A 25,105-nucleotide genomic window follows, 5' to 3' on the forward strand; every position below is an offset into this window, starting at 1 on the left:
CATTTCAAATTCCCTCTTCCCCTGTCTTAGCAATGTTTTACACTTAACTTGACAATACTTATGCTTTTTCCTATTTTCTTCAGCTGGATCCTTCTTCCAATTTTTGAAGGATGTTTTTTTTGGATAAAATAGCTTCTTTCACCTCACCTTTTAACCAATCCGGTAATCGTTTTGCCTTTCTTCCACCTTTCTTAATGCGTGGAATACATCTGGACTGCACATCTAGGATTGTATTTTTAAACGATGTCCATGCTTGTTGAACACTTTTAACCTTTGCAGCTGCATCTTGCAGGTTTTTTCTTATTATTTTCCTCATTTTATCAAAGTTTCCCTTTTGAAAATTTAGAGTTAGAGCTGTAGATTTACTTATTGTCTTCCAGTATCCGCTGTCTGCTGTCTACCCTAATCTTCTCCTGGCCTTGGACTCTCGTTCTCTGAATCACCCTAGTGACCAACCTAAGTCCTCCCAAGGGTTCAACCTGCGGGGAGGCGACTGGCATAGGTGAAGCTCCAACCTATACTGCTGCAGGTCTGCCAGCTCTCTGTGTGGGCCTAGCAGACTTGCCCGCTAGCTGCGCCAACCACACCACAGCCCACTGATACCGGGTGCATTTCAGTTTGCAATTTATATTGATATGCATACTTTAAATTATAGAAAGTGTACGCATGTAAATTGTTTCCCCACCTCGCCCTAACATCGCCCCACCGGGAATACCTCTTTCAAGCAGACATGAATGTTTGCATGAAATTGCTTCCACATGTACTTTTATGCATACCATCCCAGAGATAATTTTCAAAAGGCCTATATACGCATGTAAAACTGCATTATATGCATATGTATGCGTTTGAAAATTCACTCCTAAGAGAATAAACTTATGATTGCAAAATGGCAGGCTGATAAAACAGGTTTGTTGAAAAATTGTGCACTGTGTATTCACATTGACAAGCGCATAAAGTTGTTTTTTTCCAGTTGTACTGGAGAGAGTATGACTTTCTCTCGCATAGCTCCTGCTTTCTTCACTCCATTTGATAGCACAGTTCATAGGATACTGTATAACTAGCAGATTGCTAGACATTAGCCCTGTATTATTGCCGAGTGTGTGCACCGTAGTATAAATTGGCTTGATTAATGCCTCTTTTCCAGGGAGGCTTGACCATGCTGGGAATAGTCCAAGCTCCATTCAGAGCTAATATTTTCATTAGCGGGGAGCGGTCTCCATCCCCTGCATTTTTCGCAGGCTTATTTTAGAGTCTGAAAACCGCAGCAGACTCCTCAGATTAATGAAGCAGCCTTGAATTAATTCTTTGTTCACTGTTCAACAGATAAACATGAAGACAGGATTAAATGGAAGCAGGGGCCTGAACAGCCCCCACGCATAAACACTCAGGACAGGGGGTGGTTCGTCCTCTCTCCCTCTCCTTCCCTCCGTTCTGAGTGGAAATCATACAGCAGTTTCCCGATAGGGCCTAGATTTATGCAAGTGTTCATTAAGGCAACAGATAGCAGTAGGAAGGACAGCTAATTAACCCTCAGTCATATTTTATGATTAAACAGAGCTGGAACACAGCTGCAGCCTCCTATTCTTCTAAACAGGCTCTTGTCACTCACGTGGTATTCGCCAAAGGACAAGGGAAGTGTCTCTCCTCACTGGGTTTATGTATTTCCATCCTTTCAGCCTGAGTTAAAATGGAAGAAAACCCCCTCATGAGTCAGTCCTTATGGGTGAATTCACTTAAGGCAAAAGCTCGATTATCCTTTTAAACAAGGCATACAAAGGTTTATTGACCGCTGTCTTTAGCTCTTCTCTGATTACCATTCCTTTATCTACCTGGTCTTGGATTGTTGTTTTTGTTGTTGTTTTTCATCTTGTTACAAGAAGTGTTTCTTTTCTGTAAGATGGAGGTGGATGGAAATCTCCTTTTGCGACAAGTACAAATCGATTTTCACTAGCTTTACTGTGTCCTGTCCCTTTTTTTTTTCTGTCTGTCTTTTCACTCTTCAATCCTTCCATTAGCTCCTAGTCCCTTCCTGCAGCAATTATAAGTTTACCCTTATAGACGCTGCAGTGCATCTGCTCGTCCGTGCAGCCCTTACATTATAAGCACCCCCTGTTCTCCTCTCTGCCTTTTGTTAATGTCCAGTCTTTTCCCATTCTGCTAAGTGCTTCTGGAACTAGCTCCTTCTCGCCCTCTCCCCCTTTCAAATCCTGCCTGAAAAAAGACCCACTCGAAGCCTCCCGCAGACTCTCCCTCCCCTGGGACTTCTCACTGTACCGTCCGGTCAGGCTGTCCCTTCCGTTCACTGCCTCACAGCAAGCCTCAGTGCCCTTTGCCCTCACCCCACTATTGGGGATCCTCTGTGACTCTGCACTGTCTCACAGACATTGGCAAATCGCTTGGGGTGTTTTAATGTTTGTTGTTGTTTGTTTAGTTTTGTGGCCACTTACATAAGCTCTTCCACTGAGTATGGTTTGCATAATTTCAAGCAAGATCACAATTAATGGGCAACTGAGATAATGTTAACATGGAAAGGGAATGTTGAAGAACCATTTCTACTAATAATTATTTTGCAATATTACACATTTAATTTCAAGCATCTAACTGGAAAGTATGTAGAACTGGTAAACAGGAGCTGAATATTCAAAGGGGGCAATTTCCAAAAGGATTTATGTGCGTAAAAGTACCATATAAAATAGCAATTTTCAAAACTCCATTTATGCACTAAGGGCCCGATTTTCAAAAGCATTTACACACTCAAACGGGGCGTTACATATGCAAATGCAAATTTGCACATGTAAATTTGCATATGCAAATTTGCATATGTAAAACTGGGTTTTACATATGCAAATTTCCCCTTATAAGTGGGCTTTTGAACATTTCTACAATATATGCCATTGAATTGTCAATAACAATTCAAGCGTTAAGTGTACTTAACATAGGTAAATGTCTTTTGAATATGGCTGCGATAATCTGTTACATATACACACATAACTCCTTTGAAAATTACCTCCTTAAAGTGCACTTACATCTATTGACAATTCAATGGCACATATCGTAGCAAATTTCAAAAGCCCACTTATATGCGTAAAGTGCATTTACACCCATAAAACCATTTTAAGCATGTAAATCCTTTTGAAAATTACCCCAAAATGTTTATCTGCGTAACTTTTGGAGATATCTCGATAAAACCTCTGATTTGAATATTTCCCCGATTGCCTGGCTAAATATTGTTCAGAAAACTCATTATTTGCATAAAATTTATACAGATACAGAGAGGCAGTGATGGGGGCATTCTCAGGGCAAGATTTCACTTTCTCCAGTAGCAGCATTGATACTCAGTGCCACCTGGCCAAAGTTAGCTGGGAAAAAATACCCATCCTGAAGTTACCTGATAACTTTATCCTAGCATTTTCTGGAGAACACCTGAATACCTGGGTTTGTTCCGCTGAATACCTGGGTAGTTATCTGGCTATATTTACCCAGATAATCTTCCTGCTCACCATATTAATTAATATTTACCTCCCAGTATACATACTTTCAAACCTTTCCTAAAAAGGGAATAATTAAAAATGAAATACAGTATTAAAATTAATTTTAAGAATAAAATTAATACGGCAATTTAATTTTTTTAATTTTTTTTGCATAAGAGCTACTGTATTGTTGAAGTGTTTTGTGATATACAAATTTGCCTCCTTTCAGAAGCAACACACCTATAAGAACTACGAATGACAAGCAAACTCACTAGCGGGCGGATTTTCAAAGCCCTGCTCGCCTAAATCCGCCCAGATTTACGCGAGCAGGGCCTTGCGTGCCGGCGCGCCTATTTTCCATAGGCCACCGGCGCGCGCAGAACCCCGGGACGCGCGTAGGTCCCGGGGTTTTCGGAAGGGGGCATGTCGGGGGCGGGGCCGAACGATGCGGCGTTTTGGGGGCGGGATGCGGCGTTTCGGGGGCGGGCCTGGGGGCGTGGTTTCGGGCCGGGGCGTTCCGGGGGCGTGGCCGCTCCCTCCGGAACCGCCCCCGGGTCGGGTCTCGGCACGCCAGCAGCCCCGCTGGTGCGCGTGGATTTACGTCTCCCTCTGGGAGGCGTAAATCCATGGATAAAGGTAGGGGGGGGTTTAGGTAGGGCCGGGGGGGTGTTAGGTAGAGGAAGGGAGGGGAAGGTGAGGGGAGGGCGAAAGAGAGTTCCCTCCGAGGCCGCTCCGATTTTGGAGCGGCCTCGGAGGGAACGGAGGCAGGCACAAGGCTGCCCAAAAACGGCAACCTTGCGCGCGCTGATCCAGGATTTTACAGGATACGCGCGGCTATGCGCGTATCTTATAAAATATCTTATAAAATATCTTATAAAATCCAGCGTACTTTTGTTTGCGCCTGCTCTGCAAACAAAAGTACGCAATTGCGCAGTTTTTAAAAATCTACCCCTTAGTCTAATAGCTAGATTTATCAAATTGCTATAAATATTGCATGTGGTAGAAAAAGGAGTGTGTTTTATGTTAATTTCCAATTATTGTTATGCATAGATATTACTACAAAGTGTGTTAACCTTTTGTACATTGCAGTAATACCTTTGTGAAGGAGAGCAGGAGGGAAGGAGAAAGACTATCTATGAAGCCTGTTTAGTAGTAAGCTATTTATATCTCTATAGGAGGCCCACCTAGTAACTGGAGGTGAGGTTTAAGTAGTAGTGTAGGGATTAGGGGCCACTTTGACATGCAAAGTGAGATGTACAAACCAGAACAGTACACTATTGTGAAGATTTCATGTCCTTCGGAGTGAGGAAACTCACACAAAGATGAGATTTCTACAGTGTTCTCTCACCCTATCTTGATGGGCTATCTGGGTAACATCAAGCTAGGTTGAGAGAACATTGTACAAATCTCATCTTTGTATGAGTTTCCTCACTCCGAATGAAATCAAATCTTCACAGCAGTGCACTGTTCTGTTCGTACGTCTCACTCTGTATGTAAAAGTGGCCCTTAACCCCTACACTATTACCTAAACCTCACCTTGAGTTACTAGTGGGCCTCATATAATAGCATAAATAGCTTATTACTATGATGTCATCCAAGAGGCTCTCCCTCTCTCTCTCCCTCCCTTCCCCTCAAAATGGAATTTGCTTATGGGCATATTACACAGCTTAACACAATTGAAAAAGGTGTAGCTATTTTTGGCATTAAAACTGTGTGATATTGTGCGTTATGGCTGTGCAAAGCCAGCCCACTTTTTCAGAAATCCCACCCTGGACTCTTCCCCAATCCCTCCCCTTTTAAAAATTTGCATTGCACCATGTGTTATGGCGCTTATCTCGTGCATTAAGGTGTTTTCGCATACGTTAAGTTGTTTTTTACGTGCGAAAACACGTTAACCCATGCGAAAGCACCATAATGCGATTTGAAAAATGACCCAATAACGGGCCGATACAGTACAATGTGCTCCAACGGAGCGCACTGTTAACCCGCTATTGGACGCGCGTTTTCCCTTACCCCTTATTCAGTAAGAGGCCGAAAACACGTATCCAACCCACCGAACCTAATAGGGCCCTCAACATGCAAATGCATGTTGAGGGCCCTATTAGGTATTCCTGCGCAATTCACAAAGCAAAATGTGCAGCCAAGCCGTACATTTTGCTTTCAGAAATTAGCGCCTACCCAAAGGTAGGCGCTAATTTCTTCGGGCACCGGGAAAGTGCACAGAAAAGCAGTAAAAACTGCTTTTCTGTGCACCCTCTGACTTAATATCATGGCGATATTAAGTCGGAGGTCCCGAAGGGTAAAAAAAGTTAAAAAAAAAAAAAAAAGCAGTGCTAAAGCCAGGCCACCTCGGAGCCAACAGGAGAGACAAGGCAGCGTAGGAGGTTGACTCCTGCAGCTTCTAGCCACACTGAGACTGACCGGTGTTGGGGGGCGAGTGCCGCGGCTCATGGGTCCTACTCACAGGCCGCAAATCTTAACAAGACTTCTATTGAGCAGGTCCAATTTATTCAGAAAACATAAGTTTAAATATCACTACTTAGGTAAGTAACTCCTCCCCGAAATGCCCATTTCCCAACTACCATTTAGCCAAATAAGTACCTACTTATCCAGCTAAGTAACGCTAAATTTCAACCTCTAGTGATTGTTCCAGATAGGGGTTCTACAACTGCTTCTGGCCCAAAAAGCTCAGTATCACAGTTTCTCAAATAACAGGTCTTCATACTTAGCACTGATACAGTCAGTAAAAGAGTAGAAGCTAAAATCTTGTTTCAGAATTACAGTAAAATCTTCTTTCACAAATAGCCAATTCAAGAATACAGTCCAGCTAAAATACACACAAATAAACAATCAGTAGTGCCTGTTCCAGGTGTTTCTTTGGCCTCCAGGACTTCCCAGAACCAATGCAGGTTTCTCTGTTACTATTACTTATTCTTCCTTGATACCTGTAATTTCTCTAGGGATAGCTCTTCTCTCTTCTCCTGTATTTGCATACCAGCTGTTGCAGACATATCCAAAATTGCAGGTATTAAATGCTTCTGCTCCACAAAAACAGAATGCAGATTTTTAGTACACTACTAGATAACCTGGATCACCAGAAATATTTATCCAAGAGCTCTCTTCCCGTGTAGATAAGCTCTGAGAGGGTAATGCTATCTTCACTTTGGAGAAAAAAGTGAAACTCTCCCATTCCCAATTTTAATAAGAAAAGACAAATGGTTTACCAACTGTGAAAAATAGAAACTAGGAGAATATCTCCCAAGAGCAGGCCAGCAACTCTACTGCCTTTTTCTAGAGTTTCTCTTAACGACGCACTACTGATCCTTTTAGAGCTGCTATCCTGTATAATTTGAGAAACCCCTCTCATGTTGGAGTAGAGAGCCCTGTGAGTTTCTACTAAAAAGAATAGTCCATTATTATATGGGGAACAGAGATAGCTGTAATGCTGGTTGGCCGAAATGGTGAGCTCTTAAATATTTATAAACTCCTGCCACCATCTTAGTGTGTGGAAGTTTTTTTGTTGACCCTCCTGGGAGCAGCATATCCCTTTGCTACTCCCTTTTATTTTTTTCTAGGGAAGGACCATGGGGTCTCTAGTGTTGATACCTTGTTTAAGTGAAGAGGACAGGGTGCCTTTGCCTATTTTTGCCACGGTTGTTGGAAACGTTTCTTTTGCGAAGAGGAAGATTTTCCACCCTTCCTGCCTCCTGTTTGGTTTTAACTTTTTCTTAAGAATTATCTTTTGGCTTCTACCTGGGCACCTTAGGGCCCAGGGACTCAACTTTCTATCATCTGGAGGAAGTAGTGTCTCTCACAGAAAGAGAACCTCAGGACCATCTGCGTCATCTTAGAGGAATGAATCTATATTCATTCCCAGGGAGAATGAGTAAAGAGAATAAGAAGATGACTAGTGGCACTGCTCAGGAGTATCCACAACCATCTCAATGAGATCATAAGGGCAGGAGAGGAACATAAAGGTACCACCCAGGTAAAACCAAAAGAAGGAGCGAACATGGCATAACTACAGGAAAGTATGGCAAATGGGACCCGAAGCTAACACAACTAAATTGGGCTGAAATCCTATCCACCAGCTATTGGGAGGAAGCTTAAAGCCCTACATCAATGATTGGCATGGAAAAGGAACTAAATTATTAAATGGAATTGGCTTTAAATACCGAATAACTTTACTGGAAGCATAATTGCACAAATGTATTGAAGATCTGAAGTTGTAAAAAGAATGTTGTAAATATCAAGAGCTGTAAGGAACCTGCTTATCAATATTTCGATCCTCAGTCAGTAAAAGCTTAAGTTGGAAACCATTAACTATTTCCAGAGTGATTTTTACTACTATCTACTACTATATGATTATCAGTGCTATTTACCAGAGGCTTTCCTACTTGATTAAGACTTAAACAACACACAGGGCCTAGGAGAGTAATCTACCCTTGCATCAGGGAATTCTGGACACTCAGAATAAGATAACATTAGGTAAAGACTGTAACAGATAAAACTGTATTTCAGGTGTGGTCCTTTGGGTCCTGCGAGGAGACACCAGCCCCGGGGGGGGGGGGGGGGGGTACATAAGCTAAGATATGTAAATGAACTATGTGAGAGACCATGGGTGCCCTCACAGATTAAGCCTTCAAAGTCAAGTATTGCAAAAATATCAACTTTATTTAATCATAAAATAGCCATATTTATGGGAAATAGGATAACTATGCAGAATATTTAGTTTGGTTCAGTAGAGTTGGAGTAGATATTGCAAGCATTTGGAAAGTTTCTTTGGTAAGGGATAAGGGGGTGTGTGAGCCCATAGTGCTGCGGTTTAGTTGACACAGACTCGAGGGCGAGCCCCCAAGGACTAAACTGGCAGCTGGCAAACGTGCCCAGTAATGGGACAGGCTGGAGCTTTACCTTTACCAGCCACCTCCTCCACAGATAGAGCCCTTGGATTCTGGTGGCCGGCAGGACCCTAGGGCAGAGGCGATACTTAGGAGTCCAGAGACACACCAGAAATAGAGTAGACAGCAGGCTTACCAGAGTCAGAGGACAGCCGAGGTCAGGGCAGACAGCGGGCAAGAATAGTGAGGTCCAGGCAGTACGCATGCGTAGTCGGGTCCAAGCAAGAGGTCAAGATCGGAAGCAACAAGCCGAGGGTGGATGTGGACGTACAGAAGACACTGACTGAGACAACAAGGAAAACAAGCTGGACAGACTGGGCTGGAAGACAAGGCTCGACAAGGCTGGAATGAAAGGCAAGGCAGGATGAGGCTGGACTGGAACACAAGGTAAGACAAAGCTGGGAACGCAGGAATGCTGTAGCAATACGCTCTGCTAGGCTGGAGACCTATTGCTGAGGTGAAGAGCGGAGGTCGGGGAAAACCTTCTATAGGGCTGAGGTCATGAGCTCATCGGTGAGCTCCGCAGGTAGAATCTATTCTTAAAAACAAAATCTCCGGCCATATAGATAGACATGGCTAAATGAAGAAGAGTCAACATGATTTTAGCAAAGGGAAGTCTTGCCTTACCAATCTTTTTTGAAGGTATAAAGAAATATGTAGGTAAAGGTGAGCCAAATGATATAGGGGCAGATCTTAAAACCTGCGCGTGGGCATAGATTTGTTCGCGAAAAACAAATCTACGCCCAATTTTATAACATGCGCGCTGCCATGCGCATGTTATAAAATCCAGGGTCAACGCGCACAAGGGAGTGCACAGTTGTGCAACTTGCATGCACCGAGCCGCGCAGCCTTCCTCCGTTCCCTCTGAGGCCGCTCCGAAATCAGAGCGGCATCAGAGGGAACTTTCTTTCTGCCTCCCCCCCCCTCCCCCTCCCTTCCCCGCCCCCAGCCCTACCTAAACCCCCCCCCCCCTTTTACCTGTGTTCCAAACGTTATGCCTGCCCGAGGTCTTGAACGAGTAGATGTGAATTGGTTATTTTCACTTTCGAATAATAGAAGGACTAAGGGGCATTCCATGAAGATAGCAAGTAGCACATTTAAGACTAATTGGGGAAAATTCTTTTTCACTCAACTCACAATAAAGCTCTGGAATTTGTTGCCAGAGGATGTGGTTAGTGCAGTTAGTGTAGCTGGGTTCAAAAAAGGTTTGATTAAGTTCTTGGAGGAGAGAAGTCCATTAACTGCTATTAATCAATTATACTTAGGGAATAGCCACTGCTATTAATTGCATCAGTAGCATGGGATCTTCTTAGTGTTTGGGTAATTGCCAGGTTCTTGTGGCCTGGTTTGGCCTCTGAGGGAAACAGGATGCTGGGCTTGATGGACCCTTGGTCTGACCCAGCATGGCAATTTCTTATGTTCTTAAACAGTTCTTAAACAGAGAATATGACTAAATGGTCCATTTTTCAAATGGAGAAAGATCCTTAGCAGAGTACCACAGGGATTAGTACTGGGATCTGTGTGGTTTAACATATTCATAAATGATCCAGCAAAAGGAACCATGGAATGAGGTGATCAAATTTGCAGATGATGCAAAATTATTGAAAATGTTGAAAACAGCAGCAGATTGGAAGGAATTGGAAAAGGACCTTGTGACACTAGGAGACTGGGCATCTGAACTGCAGATGAAATTTAAGGTGGAAAAGTGCAAAGTGGTGCATATAGGAAAAAATATTCCCAACTGCAGATACAAAGTGCTGGATTCTGTATTGGGAGTCACAATCCAGGAAAAAGATTTTAGAGTCTTTGAGGAAACTCCAATGAAATCCTCAGCTCAATGTGCAGCAGCAGCAGTCAAAAAAGCAAATAGAATGTTAGAAATGATCTGAAAAGGAATGGACAATAAAACGGAAATATTAAATTGCCTCTGTATCGATCTATGATATGACTGCACTTTAAATATTGTGTGCAGTTCTGGTCACCCCATCTCAAGAAAGCCATAGTGAAACTAGAAAAGGTGCAGAGAAGGGCAACAAAAATGATAAAGGGGATTGAACAACTCCCCTGTGAAAGGCTGCACAGGTTACATCTCTTCACCTTAGAGAAGAGGCAGCTGAGAGGCACATTAAAGAAGTTTATGAAATCATGAGTGTGCTGGAACAGGTAAATAAAGGATGTTATCTACCTTTTTAAATAATAGTAAAACAAAGAGATACTCCGTGAAGCTAATAATCAACAAATTTAAAGCAAATTCTGGAAAGTAATTTTTCACTCAGTGCACAATCAAAGGATGTGATCAAGGCGACTAGCGCAACAGAGTTTAAAATAGTTTTGCACAAGATCCTAGAAAAAAGACCATAAAACATTATTAGCCAGGTTGAGTAAAGAGAGTTATTGCTATCCATGGGAATTAAGAGAAATAGATCTAATTTTTGGTATCCGCTGTGTGCTTGCGACCTGGATTGGCAACTGTCGGAGATGGGATACTGGACTCAATGAACCTTGATCTGACTCAGCATGACATTTCTTATGTTCATATGCTCTCTAGGTTGGTTGTTTTTATGTTTATGTTACATCTTTTTAATGTGATTATGCTTTGTTCTTCTTGTAAGCCACTTTATTTAGATTATGTACATATAAAATGTGGCCTATAAATATAAATTAATGAATTACACTGGGCAACAAATTTTCACAAAACTCATGTTACGGAAATGAAATTAGTCAATTCTTATACATTTCCATGTGCTTAACATGAATGTGACTGTGAAAATGCAAAATTGGCTCTAGTTTTTTTGTAATATGCAATAATATAATTACATCTTGAATTGTATGCCAATAGTAGGAGACCTACGGTTAATACCGTTTGAAAAATGAAGTCATAGACTACGTCTTAGATTTCTTTGCTTGTCTCTTGTACACCTGTTCGGGAGCATCTCTGCGGAGTTTTCCAGCAGTAGTCAGCCAGCATGAATATTTCAAATGCTCACCCTTTCTGACTGGGCTTCATATAGTACCCTGCTGACGTCAGCTTACTCAGCAGCAGCATGGCAGTAGAACTGCATTGCATCAGAAAATGATGTAATAAACTCTGGATGATGTGTGCATGATGGTATTATGCAATATGATGCAATATTACATCATTCTAGGCTTGTTTACAGTCCTACTGGATAAATTTACATGACTAAACATAGAAGGTGAACTATATTAAATATCTTCAAAACGAGAGCCAATAAAAACTTTTCATGCTCATATTCGTGTTCAGCACATTAAGATACTGCAGAGTAGGACATTTTTAGGTCAGTAACTCTTTCATTGTTGCCCAGTGTTATAAGATTTTTTAAGTCAGATCGTGCATTGGGAAAAGCATGTTGCTGGCCACTCCAAAAGTACTAACTGTCCTAGAAATCAGAATATAGGCCTGGATATTTTCATAGGCCTACTGGGCCTGTGCCTAAAGCGGCAAAGTTCTGAGGATCATAAATTGTTGCGGATCTGGGCCACAGTGCCCCATCGTTTACCTTATTAGATAATACAATCAAAACATCCCATTGAGGGAAACAGAGTTGCACAGGCCTTCCAGAATCTGGCAATGAATTGGGAACTTCCAATACAATAGTGGTCGGGATTCTATGTAAACAGACCACTTCCCTAACAAAGGTGATGGCCAGTTGTGGAGCCAAAAACAACGAAGAGATGGAAATAAAGTGCACTATTTGGGGAAAACAGTCCACTACCACTAAGATGATAGTACAGTCAATAGAAATGAGAAGGTCCTTGATGAAATCTGTGGAGAGGTAAGTCTGTGGTGCAGAAGGAATCAGAAATGGATTCACCCAAAGGTCTGGCACAAGAGATCTTGGTTCTAGCACATATCAGCCAGGTTAAGAGTGCAGTAGTAGCTTAGTGGTTAGAGCAGTGGGCTACACACTAGGAAAGTGAAGGTTCAACTCCCATTACTACTCATTTTACCTCCATTGCCTCTGGTATAAACTTAGATTGTGAGCCCATTAGAGACAAAGAAATACCTACAATACCTGAATGTAATCCACTTTGAAGCGGTTGATAGATGTATTATTTCAAAAATCAAATAAATAAAGTCATTTGATCCTTGTGCAAGAAAGGCCTTTAGAAAAACCTGGAGATCAGTTCAAAAGTTTTATTAATCCATGGGTGTCCAGAGAGTTTGGAATCAGGTCCCCATTTGAGAACATCTGAGCGGCAAATATCTGGAATGAAAGTACACACAAAGTGAACCATTACAGGAGGGTCTTGGACTGAAGACTCCAGGCAGATTTTCTCAGTCAGATCATTATTGACAGTGTTTGTGACAATCCTGGAGGATTGTATGAGGAGGCTTTTATCGCAAGGTACAGGAGTCTCCTCAGGGGAAAACTGGCATGACAATGCATCGGCCTTAACGTTCTTAGAGCCAGGACGATAGGAGATAATGAACATAGCCCATTAGGCTTGCGGATGGTTCCGACATTTAGCAGCCTCAGTATAAAGTACATTTTTGTCATCCATAAGGATTGTAATTGGAAAGATGGCTCCTCCATTTCTGGTATCTCCAATCTTCTAAAGCTCATTTAATTGCAAGGATTTCTCAGTTTCTCACATCATAGTTGTGTTCCGCAGGAGAGAATTTTCGGAAAAAGTAACCACATGATGGAGTCAAGAATCTAGATTGGGTCTATGTGACAAGATTGCACCTTTGCCTCAGAGACATCCACTTCTAAGACAAAAGGTTTGGCTGAATCAGGATGATGCAGGATTGAAGCTGATTCAAAGAGTTGTTTCAGTTCTTTGAAGGCCCGCTGAGCTATGGGGTTCCAAGAATTCTTTGGTGTCCTCTTACGTGCAAGGGCCATAATTTGAGCCACTACCTTGGAGAAGTTTTGAATGAAGTGCAGGTAATAGTTAGCAACAAGTACACATTACACAAACACACATACACACACAAACTAGTTTGATTAAGTTATTCAGGGGGAAAGTGAGAAATAAAGTCCTCTGATCCTTGCAGTGTTTTGCTTTATAGCCTTGTTTTCACAGACCATGTGACTATTCCTTTTAAAATAAAAGTAGAATTCATCACAGGAGACTGTTCTTACTGTTGCGCTCGGCGATCCTTGGTGGACCACCACTCTTACCTCCAGCTCTGAGCCGCACCAGGGATTCCCCATCGGGGCAGACCTCCCAGTCGGAAGCTCAGCAGGCTGCAGCGTCTGAACAGGCCCAACGCACGGATCTGAGGGATGCCGCCACCAGCTCTTCCGGGTTTCCTCTAGGCGTGCACGCACTGGACTTGCAGTCCTTTAATAGGCCCACAGTGGGGGAAATCCCTGTGGCACCCGCCGATGACGTCGGGACCTGCTCTGTTTAAAGGGCTCCTTCCAGCGCTCCACCAACGCCTAGGCAATAGGTTGACTTCTCTGAAGTGTGCATTGCCTCAGCATTCCTGCATTCCTGTTCCTAGCTCTTTGTTCCTGCTTTTCAGTCCTTGTTCCTGTGCTCCAGTTCTTGTTCCTGGTCTTGCCGAGATCTTTGTTGGTGGCGGAAAACCCGAGCCATATGTTGGATTGTATTGTGATATTGTAATAGAATGTTCGGAGGGGGGGGAGGAATGCCCGTGTAGCTTGGGGCTGCTGCACGGGAAGGCCTAAAGAGCAAGGGGGGGGCTGATGCTCAGGCCGCAAGCTTACCCTCGCTGTGACGCGGCGGGGTAAGTTGGGGAAAAAGGGGGGTCAAATGCTAGCTTACCACCGGGCCGCGGTGTAAGCGAAGAGCGGGAGGCGGCGGAGGAGGTGGAAGAGGGGTTGTTATTTGTAGCGATGTTAAGATGTTGGCTCGGGTTATGTTTAATAAACTGCGGCCTTTTTGTTATACCATACAGTTGTCACGTTGCATTATTTACAAAGGGAGGAGGAAGCGAGGTTGCCGGAACGAAGGTCTCGAGTCCCTATGTTAAGCTCTTGATTTCGTCTGTGGTCAAGTCTTCAGTTCCCGTCGTCTTGTCTGTGGTCAGTCTTCAGCTCCTGTCTTCCTCGTGTCCTAGTCTTCTGTTCTTCAGTGTTCCGTCCTGCCTGCCTGTCTCACCTTGTCTCCCTGCCTGCCTTCAGTTCTGCCTGCCCTCAGACAGATTGTTCTGGTTTGACCATTGCCTGTTTACTGACTTCGCTTGACCGCCGCCTGCCACTGACCACTGCTCAGACCCCGTCACCAGCTGCTTCTTGTCTGTCCTCGACCCTGGCCTACTACTCCAGCCTCTCATCGGATCTTCACCTTTGCAGAGGCCCGCACCTAAGACCAGCTGGCACCCAAGGGCTCAACCTAAGGGAAACGTGGGCTGATATTGGTGAAGCTCCAGTTGGGCCTCTGTTTCTGCCAGCTCCGCCTGCTGGCAGTGGATACCTGTTGGGCTTCTCCCAGCAGGTTGTGCCAACCACCTCAATCCAAGGGTCCACTTTCGCAACACTTACTGGGCAGCTCATGAGCACATTACAGGATTGTTCAAAAGATATTCTACCTTGGAAAGAGTAATCAGCAGTCTATTCAAATGAGAATTGATTCAGGTTGTGCATTTTAAATAGCAGTGGAAGCAAAATTCGATAGTTTAATGAATCACCCTCTTAAAAGGTTGCCCTTGAAATTTTTATCAAAGGCAAGTGCAAAACAACTTTTGATAGGGGGGAAAAAAGGCACCAATATCTCATCCCTTCTGATTTCTAAACTGCATCATGGCAACTGTCCTTTGAATGTTGTTTCTACATTGTTAAAGATTTTATGTTAATTCTGTTCTTTTAGATAATTCTGTTCTGTTATTTTAGATTATTTATGTATGGATTGTATATCACTTAAGGCAATTGCATAAGAGATCAACAAATAAAATAAATGTCACAAAGCAATGCAAGTAGTACACTCCAGTTATATCCCCTTCATGTATAAGTGCCTCTTATGCACATTTTAGTAGACAACATCCGTTTTAGAAATTATTGCTCAACTGGGTGTTCCCCAAAATACTTCACAATAGTCTGTCCATGGATAGTTTAAATTGGCTGCTTTATATCTACAAAATGACACTTTGGGCCCCAGAGAGCTGTCAGTCACAGGCATACCAGAACCAGATACATGCCTTACACACATCAACTTCCATTTTCTTCCAGGACCCATAAGACAGCACCAAAGGCAAACAGGAAATTGGCACGGGACACTGGAAACCAGAGCCAGGACATTTGCAATTGACAGCGACAAATGGCACTGAATGTGGACCTCATTGTTTTGCTTACACATCATTTAACTGAAAAAAGCCCATAGTCAGGAGAGAGTAATAAACTGGAATTTTGTAATGCTTTTTATCCAAGTTGAATCCTAACTGTTCACAATCACAGTATCTCAGAGACATGCAAGAGGCTTGCCCCCGAGGCAAACCAGATGCTTTCTGACTGCACGTTGCTTCCATAGGGAAAATGAAAATAATAATAATAATAATAATATTATTATTAATATTTCACTCTAGTTGTATTACCTGAAACACAGACAGATTTAGGGGTTAAATTCACATCAACCTTGCATAATGATTGATCAGTTTTTATGTGCTTTTTCCCCATTTCCCCTTCTCTTATCTAGCTCATCCATTACAGTGGCAGTCCTATGGAGCCCAGTACAAACTAACATATAGAGGTGAATTTTCAAACCTGCGCATGGGCGTACATGTGCGCACGCGACCCGGCGCACACACATGTACGCCCGATTTTATAACATGCGCGTGCAGACGCATGCATGTTATAAAATCGGGGGTCGGCACGCGCAAGGGAGTGCACACTAGTACACCTTGCACGCGCCAACGCCCACGGGCTTCCCCCGTTCCCTCCCCCCCTAGCCTGACCTTCCCATCCCTTCCCCTAACCTTTCCCCCCCCCCCAGCCCAATTCTAACCCCCCCCGACCTTTGTCAAAACTTTTCCACCTGCCTGGAGGCAGGTGCAGGTTGCGCGCACTGGCAGCCTGCCGGCATGCGATCCTCCGACACAGCAGCAAATGGCCGCTGTGTCTGAGTCCTCTGGCCCCGCCCCCGGACCGCCCCACCCCTATAGTAAAGCCCCGGGACTTACACACGTCCCGGGGCTTTACACGCGTCGCCGGGCCTTTCTAAAATAGGCCTGGCATGCGAGGCCTTTGAAAATCTGGCCCATAGTAACATAGTAATGACAGCAGAAAAAGACCAAATAGTCCTTCCAGTCTGCCCATCAAGTTTCTTATGGTGAAAACTTAGAAATATAGATTAGGACATCTGATAAGAACCTCAGGGCTCATCCTATCTGCTCATTTTCACTTCCTGTTACAATATCACAGATCCCCCACCTGATCTGCTTTCTCTCCACTTCCTTATAACTGAGGATCTTCTATGCTTGTCTTATGCATTCCTTAATTCCAATACTGTTTTTGCTTCCAGCACTACCACAGAGATTGTTCCATGCATCTACCATGAAGAAATATTTCCTTATACTTAGGGACCTTCGTTTTCAGTTATTTTTTTTATTTTTTCTGGGAATTTCATTGTTATAACAAAAAAAACATCGGTGGAAAAATGACACTTCCGCTGATTTATCTCGTGTTTGTTATAACAAAGTCATTTTTCCTCTGATTTCTTTCTTATAACATTGAAATTCCCAGGAAAAAATAAAATAAACAGAAAACAAAGGTCCCCATGTATAGTGTAATTTCTACCCTGTTTGTGTTTTAGAATTGTATTGGCACTCTACATTGCTGGGAATAACAAAAGGCCTTGCATTGCTTCCTGTATGCTATGCTTGGGGTTTTGGCCATCAGAGGCTTTTTATGAGCAAGCCCCAAAACATTTTGCTTTCTAAAAGTTATCACCTTCCCTATACTCTGAGCCCCAAATGACATCAATGGGAAATTGTAAATGCACTCTAATTCATGATGCAAGCATATTATTGTGAATGTTTCTTTGTTCATCGCCTAGGCCGTTTGTGTTAGGCGATGCATTTTAATAAATGTAAATGTAAATTGTGCAGTTTTTACCTCTCAGCTTTACCTGCGCTCTTTTCCTCTGTTTTGCACTTGAAGAGTTCTTGTACAATATGTCCTGCCGCAGTTTCTGTCTGTGAGACTGAAATGTCAGATTTTTAATACTTTAAAAAGTTTTGCTATAAATTAATGTTCAGAGCGTCTGGCTCCCTGTATTCTACACGGGCTGAGAATGTAAAGGAAGGCGCAGGGGTGAGGATTAAATAGAGCAGCAGCTCATTCCAAGGGCAAGAACCCACCTGCCTTTTTCAATGAACTCGATCTCAGGCTGTATAATGGACATACTTTACCTCATCATTCAACAGCACAGCGAATTTTTAGTGCCCAAAGTAGACAGGTTCCTTACCAGTATTATTTATCCAACAGCGCAATTATTTATCACCAGACTCCTCACAACCTGATGCAATTTGTGTGCATGCGAGGCGATGAAATATAGCAAACAGGTCGATATGATCTCACTATCCCAAGAGTAATGCAGGAACCGATTGCTGTAACCGTGCAGATAATCTGTGGGCTAAATAATGGGGCAGCGCAAGATTCTGTGGGAACCCAATTGATATTGGTCCGTAAACAGTGGCACACACTCCTGAAGGTGAATTTTAAAAACCCGGCGCACGCCGAAATTAGAGGAGACGCGAAGAAGCCGGGCTCGTGCGCGCCGACTGTATTTTAAAAAGCACCCATATACGTGCACATCTCAGAGGTTTCCAAAAAGGGGTGGGTCTTGGAGGGACATGGGCATTTCGGAGCCTGGCCAAGAGATGTGTGCGTACCCTACCACGTAATTTTACTTCTGCTCTGGATGATGTGTAAGTTATGAAGTAAAAATATCGAGCCATTTCTGAGGGGTTTAAAGGGAGCGTGGGCTATCAAACCAGGGGAAGTTGGAGCACCTAGCTATTAACTGGACAAAATGGTGAACTGGAAATGGAGTGGCCGTGCGCCTCTTTTAAAATCCCCTGGCTTATGTGGTAGAAGCGGAATTTGCATGCCCTTGCACGCGCCCACTTAAAATTTGGTGCACATGTGCGCGCGGACAGGCTATTTTATAACATGCACACAAATTATAAAATAGCCATGTCCCTGGGCACATGTGCAAATGTGCACCCGCATGCCAGTTTGAAAGTTGCTGTCTTATCTTGCAGCAGGCATCTTGTCTGACTTAGCAGGAAGAATGATTGGCACCTGGGATCAAAGGAAGATCTGAGTAGTTTGCCCTGTGACATGGGATGGGGGAGGAATATCCAGCAGACAGGGGTGTACATAGAACAGGAATCATATAAATAGTACTGAATTATTGCCCTCCCCCAGCGTACTCAGAAGAGAAACAGCAGTGGGATTTAATCTGTCCAATTGATCCTGGTAATTGTATAAATGTTATATGTGTTGCTGTTTCTTGGTTTCTAGGCCTTGGTCTTAGGTGGTATTGCCTAAGGAATATATGCTGCAGTGGTTTTTATAATACAGTTATGGGAATTTGGTAATACTTCTGTTCTGTGGTCTTATATAAATATTGTGGTTACATTTGATTACACAATGGCTGTACCACGAATAAAGTAATAAGTGTAGTTGCAGTTTCTCTTAAAGACGAGTGGTTATAGCAGAGACTTCACAACTTCAAGTCCTACCTCTGCTTTCCTCACTACAGGATTCAAGTAAGATATTTAACCTGTGTTTATCATCATTCTCTCACCTTTCCTTAATCTTTCTTCATATGGGGGCCATGCAGAGTTGTTTGAAAGTTACCATCCCTGATTTTATTGTTCTTGTGCATTGCTTGGCATTTTGCAAACATTTGTTTTGCAAAAAAGCCATTTTGTGAAAACAAATTCACAACTTTAGTACATTGGCCCAAGATGCCTGCTGCAAGATAAGGGAGTAACTTTCAAACTGGCATGCTTGTGCACATTTGCACATGTGCATTGGCTCGCGCCCAGGGACATGGCTATTTTATGATTTGTGTGCATATATGCGTGCATGTTATAAAATAGCCTGTCTGCACGCACATGTGCACCAAATTTTAAGTGGGCGCGTGCAAGGGCATGCAAATTCCGCTTCTACCACATAAGTCAGGGGATTTTGAAAGGTGCACACGCCCACTCAGTTTCCAATAAACCTCGTTTTTTATGCGCGTAGCCCTTTGAAAATGTTCTCGATAATTTTGATGTTTATAAAATAATGTGTACGCAAGTTCAAGCTAGTTACGCATGTGTATGCTAATTTTAGGCGGGTACATATTTTTAAAAGTCACCCCTTGGTGATTTGTGCTAACGTTTTTCACCAAACCAATTTAAGCAAAAACAATTTGCAAAAGGCCAATTAGCAGTCGTAAATTTGCTTTTGCAAACGAGGTCTACTGATTTTTTTAGGCAGCCCAGAGGGAGCAGGGCTTCTCACACAGCGGCACATGACCTGTGTGAAGCCCTCCCAAAGTAAAAGACCTGCCCTGGTGGACCAGTGGCTTCTCCCACCCCGAGCCTCTCAGAAAGGGCAAAAGTTGGTAAGTGGCAGGCCTTTCAGAAGCCCCATCCCCAAGTGGAATGGGGTGAGTTTCTCAACTAGTGCCACTTTGAAAATAGTCAGAAAGGCAGGAGCAAGTGGGCATCGCTCCTGCTCAAGGAAGATCCGTCCCACTGCCGCCAGCTATTAAATAAACTTGGGGGGCAGGGGGAACCTGCGGAAAGAGCAGATTTTGTTTTCAGACTTTTTTTAAAGGGCCACAAGGGGGCGGGGCTTTTGAATGCCCCACTGCAAATGCACTTTTTGCCTTCCCCAAGGAGCTTGGGAAGGACAGGGGTGGGGGAAATTACTGGCCTACCAAGGAAAGTCTTTTACTTTGGGAGACCTCACGGAGACTGCGTAGCCACTTTAACTCATGGCAGCCCTGGAGATGGCAACACATGGAGCATTTTGCGAGAAGTTTTCCATGGATGCAAATGACCATAATAAATAAAACTCAGCAAAACGGCCGTTAATCCACAGTAAATACCACGGGTTAGTGCATTGGCCTTGTAGGGAATAAACTCAGGTACAGGATCTTTCGACCTCCATCTGCTTTGCTATTGCAGCGTTCTCATTGGTAGCATCTAATAAAATAATACAGGTTTCATTATTTAAAACATGTGCTTCATGGTCATGGATCCTCGGATATATAATATTTTTAGAACAAAGAATTTTCTTCAGTCCCATCTCTTTTTCTTTCTCTCAAATGCTATCTACAGATCAAAAGGTCCTGTAAAAAAATGTGTTCTCTAAAGTCTTTGGTAAACTGAACATTTTTTAGGTAAGCTTTGTGGGAATTTTTAACAAGTGTAATTCCAATAATTTTTGGATTTATTGGTGCTTCTTGTTACATTTTCCTAGCATTGCCTTAGTCCTAGTTCAGGGGTGGTCAACTTCAGTACTCAAGAGTCACAAACAAGCCAGGTTTCAGGATATCCACAAAGAATATGCATGAGATAGATTTGCATGTATTTCCTCCATTGTATGCAGATGTATCTCATGCATATTTATTATGGATATCTTGAAAACCAGGCCTGTTTGTGGCTCTTGAGGACCAGAGTTGGCCACCCCTATCTTAATTTTTCCATTACATGAGGAAAAGAAATGAAAAGCCAATTAGTATTTCCAGTGCTCCCTGTTCTTTTCTTCAATATCACAAACTCTGGTGGCATTAAGAAGTGGATAACAGCACACAATTTTAATTAAAAGGGCAGATTATGCAGTTTCTTTAATAAGGTTAAAGACACTGGTACTTAAATAGCATTATCTATCTCGTTTGCAATGAAGTGACTTGATGCTTCATTGAATCATGGCATTTGCAATTTGCTCTAGGTCATGTACTAAATCTGCTACACTTAATACTTTTTTTTGCAGGCAATTTACTGTATATAAATATGATTAAACAAAGTATAAATATGCACAGCCCTATATGGATATTTGTTAGAGATATAAAAATATCATTTGTGGCAGCCCAGTGGCTCCGTGGTAGTCTTGCTGTGCAGAAGATCCAGGTTTGATTCGCACCCTCAGCTTTTGCTCCCTCCCTGGGACAGGGAATGCTGCAGTTTGTGGACATTATGGCAGCAGATGGGAGGAGAATATAAAAATAGGGTAAATTCCCCCCCCCCCCCCCAGGTGGTTGTGAATGAAGCTATCGGTGTCAGAGTTCCATGGTGGCCAGTCACATTTGACCTGGAAATCTGAAAGAAGCCGCAGGAAACTGCTTGGCCAAAATAATGAAAATTAAAACTACTACAGAGCTGTAGGAGCAAAGGTTTAACATAACTGTTCAAATGAAAAAAAAAAAAAGTGACAATACTGAAACTGATGCTCATGAAGTCCTATTGAACCTCATCTTTCTATCTTGTCTGTTATTAACTAACACTTCATCCGACCTTGTTCTGTCTCTGCCTTACACAGCCTCGGTGCTCTCATTAAAACAAAAAACAAAGCTCTTTAGCAACTGAAAAATAATGAATTCACTTAAGGCGTCATCGTGAGAAATCAGCTGGTTTATGTAGGGCATGTTATTTACGCTTTCATTATCTCCCTTTTCAGCTGACCCCCTGGTTGGAAGTATTGCCACTCAATATATGACCAACAGAGCAGAGCATGACAGAATGGCCAGACAGTGGACCAAGAGATATGCTACATAGGAATTTACTACAGGAAATGCTGGACCTGCGCAAGCACATTCACTAAGTGCATCAATAACCCTTTCCAGCTTCTTTTCTGAATTTTTTTTCAGTTTTGTTTTTTGATAAAGATAATATGTGCTGGGTTTTTGTTTGTTTGTTTGTTCAATTTTTGTTATTGTTTGTTAACGTAAATGGGGGTTTTTTTTCCCTTGGAGGAGATTTATTTTCCGAGCAAATAATATTGGATCTCCAATAGTAGAGAACAGGAGTGGGCAACTCTGCTTTTCAGGATATCCACAATGAATATACACGAGGAATATTTTCATGCCCTGCCTGCACTGTATGCAAATAGATCTCATGCATGTTCATTGTGGATATCCTAAAAACCAGACCTGTTTGTGGCACTTCGGGACCGGAGTTTGCCTATCCCTCGTATAAAACTTTGTCACTGTTATCTGTGTGTGTGTGTGTGTGTGTGTGTGTGATTTCTTTCCCATGGTCTTTGGTGGGGGAAAAAATCGCTTTCACACTTTTTATTTGTACTTAAGCATAGATTTTAGGATTTTTTTTTTTTTTTTTATACAGAAGTCTGTTGTGGTTGGTGCATGCTACTGGCAGCAAGTTTTTTATATGAAAGTTTAAAATGAATCAATTTACATTAAGACTGTGTTTATCACTAGCCGCCTCTTTCCCCAGAAAAGGCTATCAGGTTGGATAAAATAATCATGTATTTTGAACTACTGTAAAAAAAACAAACAAAAAACAATGTGCTTGTAAATTTCTTAGGGACCTGTCACTTTTGACTGTGGATCAGTTGATGTATAATTGTATTATTAAAGCTCTCAATAAAACAAAGGGACTGAACATACTTTCGAATAAACCAGTGCTTCCTGCAGTCTGTCAGATACTTAGCGCTGGATGCGGGGCAAGTTATGTATTTCGCTTTGGAAGACGGGATATTTGTATCCAAGCTTGTGAATATTTTTCGCCAGTGACTGACTTAAAGGCGTTGTCCGGAGCCTCTTCAGGACACAATTTTTGACCTTTTTCAGCGAGACTGTTTTTGTGGGAAAGCAGTGCTGAAAGAGCCTAGTTTTCAATGCTGTCCATGGTACACAATTTGCGCATACGAGTGGATGCTCAAGAGATTTATGTGAGTGTTTTATAAACTGTTATGGTGGGCGCTGTATAGCTTATAAAATGCCTTGTATTTCTGTCCCAAAAGTATGCATGTATGCTATAGTAAACGCATATATTTCCAATGCCAAAAAGCATGGACTATTTCTATCTATTTTATAAATGTTCGTACCTATATTTTCAACTTGTCAAAATATAGGCATGTTATATATTTTTACAAATGTGTCTGACACTTGTAAAAATATATAACGTCTGCCCAATTATTCTGATTTAAACGTGGATGCAGGTATTTTATAAACTGTGCGCGTATATCGTTCTGAAAATACTTTCCACGTACCTGGACGCAACAGCTTGCCAATACCTCCACCAGTTCACCCAGTCCTTTTCCAGTTCACCTAAACCCTCTAATAATTCACCATGAACCCCCACCAGTTCACCCAGACCCCCCTCACCGAAAAACTACAGACAAAAGACAAGTGAAATTTCAATTGTGCCAGTCCATTAGCAAGTCTAAAAATGTTTGGATAAGTTCGATATGCGCACATAGGTCTTACAAAATAGCAATTTGCATGTGTACTTCTGAACTCTGCCCCAGAACTCCTCGAGACTGCCCCTTTTCCCCCGATAAAATATACACACCATACTGCAAGTACGCACGTACTCTCGAGGTTTATAAAATAGCTTGCACACGTTACACGCTACTTTCATGTGTATACACTATTTTTACGCACGAAGTCCCTTTGAAAATTCACTCCAAAATATATTGTTTTCTTCTGTGATTTCTTATATCCCCCCTCCTCCCACTGCAGAACCAAAATTATCCTGTTGAAGTTGTTGTTCCTTTAATATAATGGACTTTCGGACTAAAGTCCCTTGTGGATATGCGCAACTGAGATAAAGGTTCTGGGCCAGGCAGACGGAAGGGACTGGGGATTCTGTAAGCTACCTTGAAGAGTCTGAAATTTTCTTCTGCAATGTCCTTCCTTGTGGAGCTCTCCTTTTCCATGCGGCTTTATTAGCCTGCTGAAACAGCCTAGAAACATCATTTTTGTGGCAGCCACTGCATTGCAAAAGTTGAGAGATTTAACTGCAAAAATAGTTTGATCTAAAACAAATACAAATAAAGGAGGGCATTGTTTTTGAAACGTTCTTGTTTGTTTAATAGTGCTCTTTTATTTCTGCTCCTTTAATCATAACAGGAGCTGTTATTTAGCAGATAAAGCTACTGTTAATTATAAAGCAGAGCCCTCTTCAGCAGCTTAAATGGAAAGCATATTTCTGTCCCAGTTTGACCTTTGGACTAATTTTAGATATGTAGCCTTGGAAAGAAAACTTGTACGCAGCCAAGAAAACGCATGGGAACTCAAATTTGTGAAATAAAGACCAAAATGATGACTTCACAGTGTCCTTTGCATTTGAAAGGGGCACTGGAAAATCCCTGTCTCTTGTATTATAAGTGAAGATTGCTGATATGAATTAGCTAGTAAAATCTTAGGGCCCAATGTAATAAGGGTAGTATTAAAACTGAGCACTGAAATTCAATGCCCAGTTTCTTAACATGCTTCCATTTTTTAAACTTCCGATGCAGTGAGCTAATGGTATGCTAATGCATTGGGAGTTAAAAAGTGCACTGATTTGCACAAGATGCTAACAAACCAGAGTTAAAATCTGCACTCAGACTTTTGCATAGACTGAGCGCACATTCACTGGGGAGAATCTCTACAGTGCGTACATGTTTAAAATTAAAACAGGCTCAAATCGTGTTTTGTGGGCATAACAATATTTTATGCGCACAAATCATGGTTTTTGTTTGTTCTGTGTGCAGAAAATGTGAATTGTGTGCCCAAAAATGCTTTCAGTGCAGAAAATGTTTTTTGTGTAGCTAAATCATATTTTATGCTGAAAAACAT

The 25,105-nt window shown here is 42.3% G+C and overlaps 1 protein-coding gene across 3 annotated transcripts in view; it reads left to right on the forward strand.

The window, feature by feature from the left end:
• LOC115084420 (ubiquitin-conjugating enzyme E2 E2) overlaps window positions 1–22,926 on the forward strand; it is a 537,898-nt gene extending 514,972 nt beyond the window's left edge. For all 3 annotated transcript variants that reach the window (XM_029589296.1, XM_029589295.1, XM_029589297.1), the window contains exon 6: window positions 21,979–22,926. In XM_029589296.1, the coding sequence (XP_029445156.1) occupies window positions 21,979–22,076 (98 nt within the window). In that variant the 3' untranslated portion in view covers window positions 22,077–22,926. The remainder of the gene's footprint in view (window positions 1–21,978) is intronic.
• The last annotated feature ends 2,179 nt before the right edge of the window (window positions 22,927–25,105 follow it).

This window comes from Rhinatrema bivittatum, chromosome 2 (genome assembly GCF_901001135.1).
Source record: "Rhinatrema bivittatum chromosome 2, aRhiBiv1.1, whole genome shotgun sequence".
NCBI lineage: Eukaryota > Metazoa > Chordata > Amphibia > Gymnophiona > Rhinatrematidae > Rhinatrema > Rhinatrema bivittatum.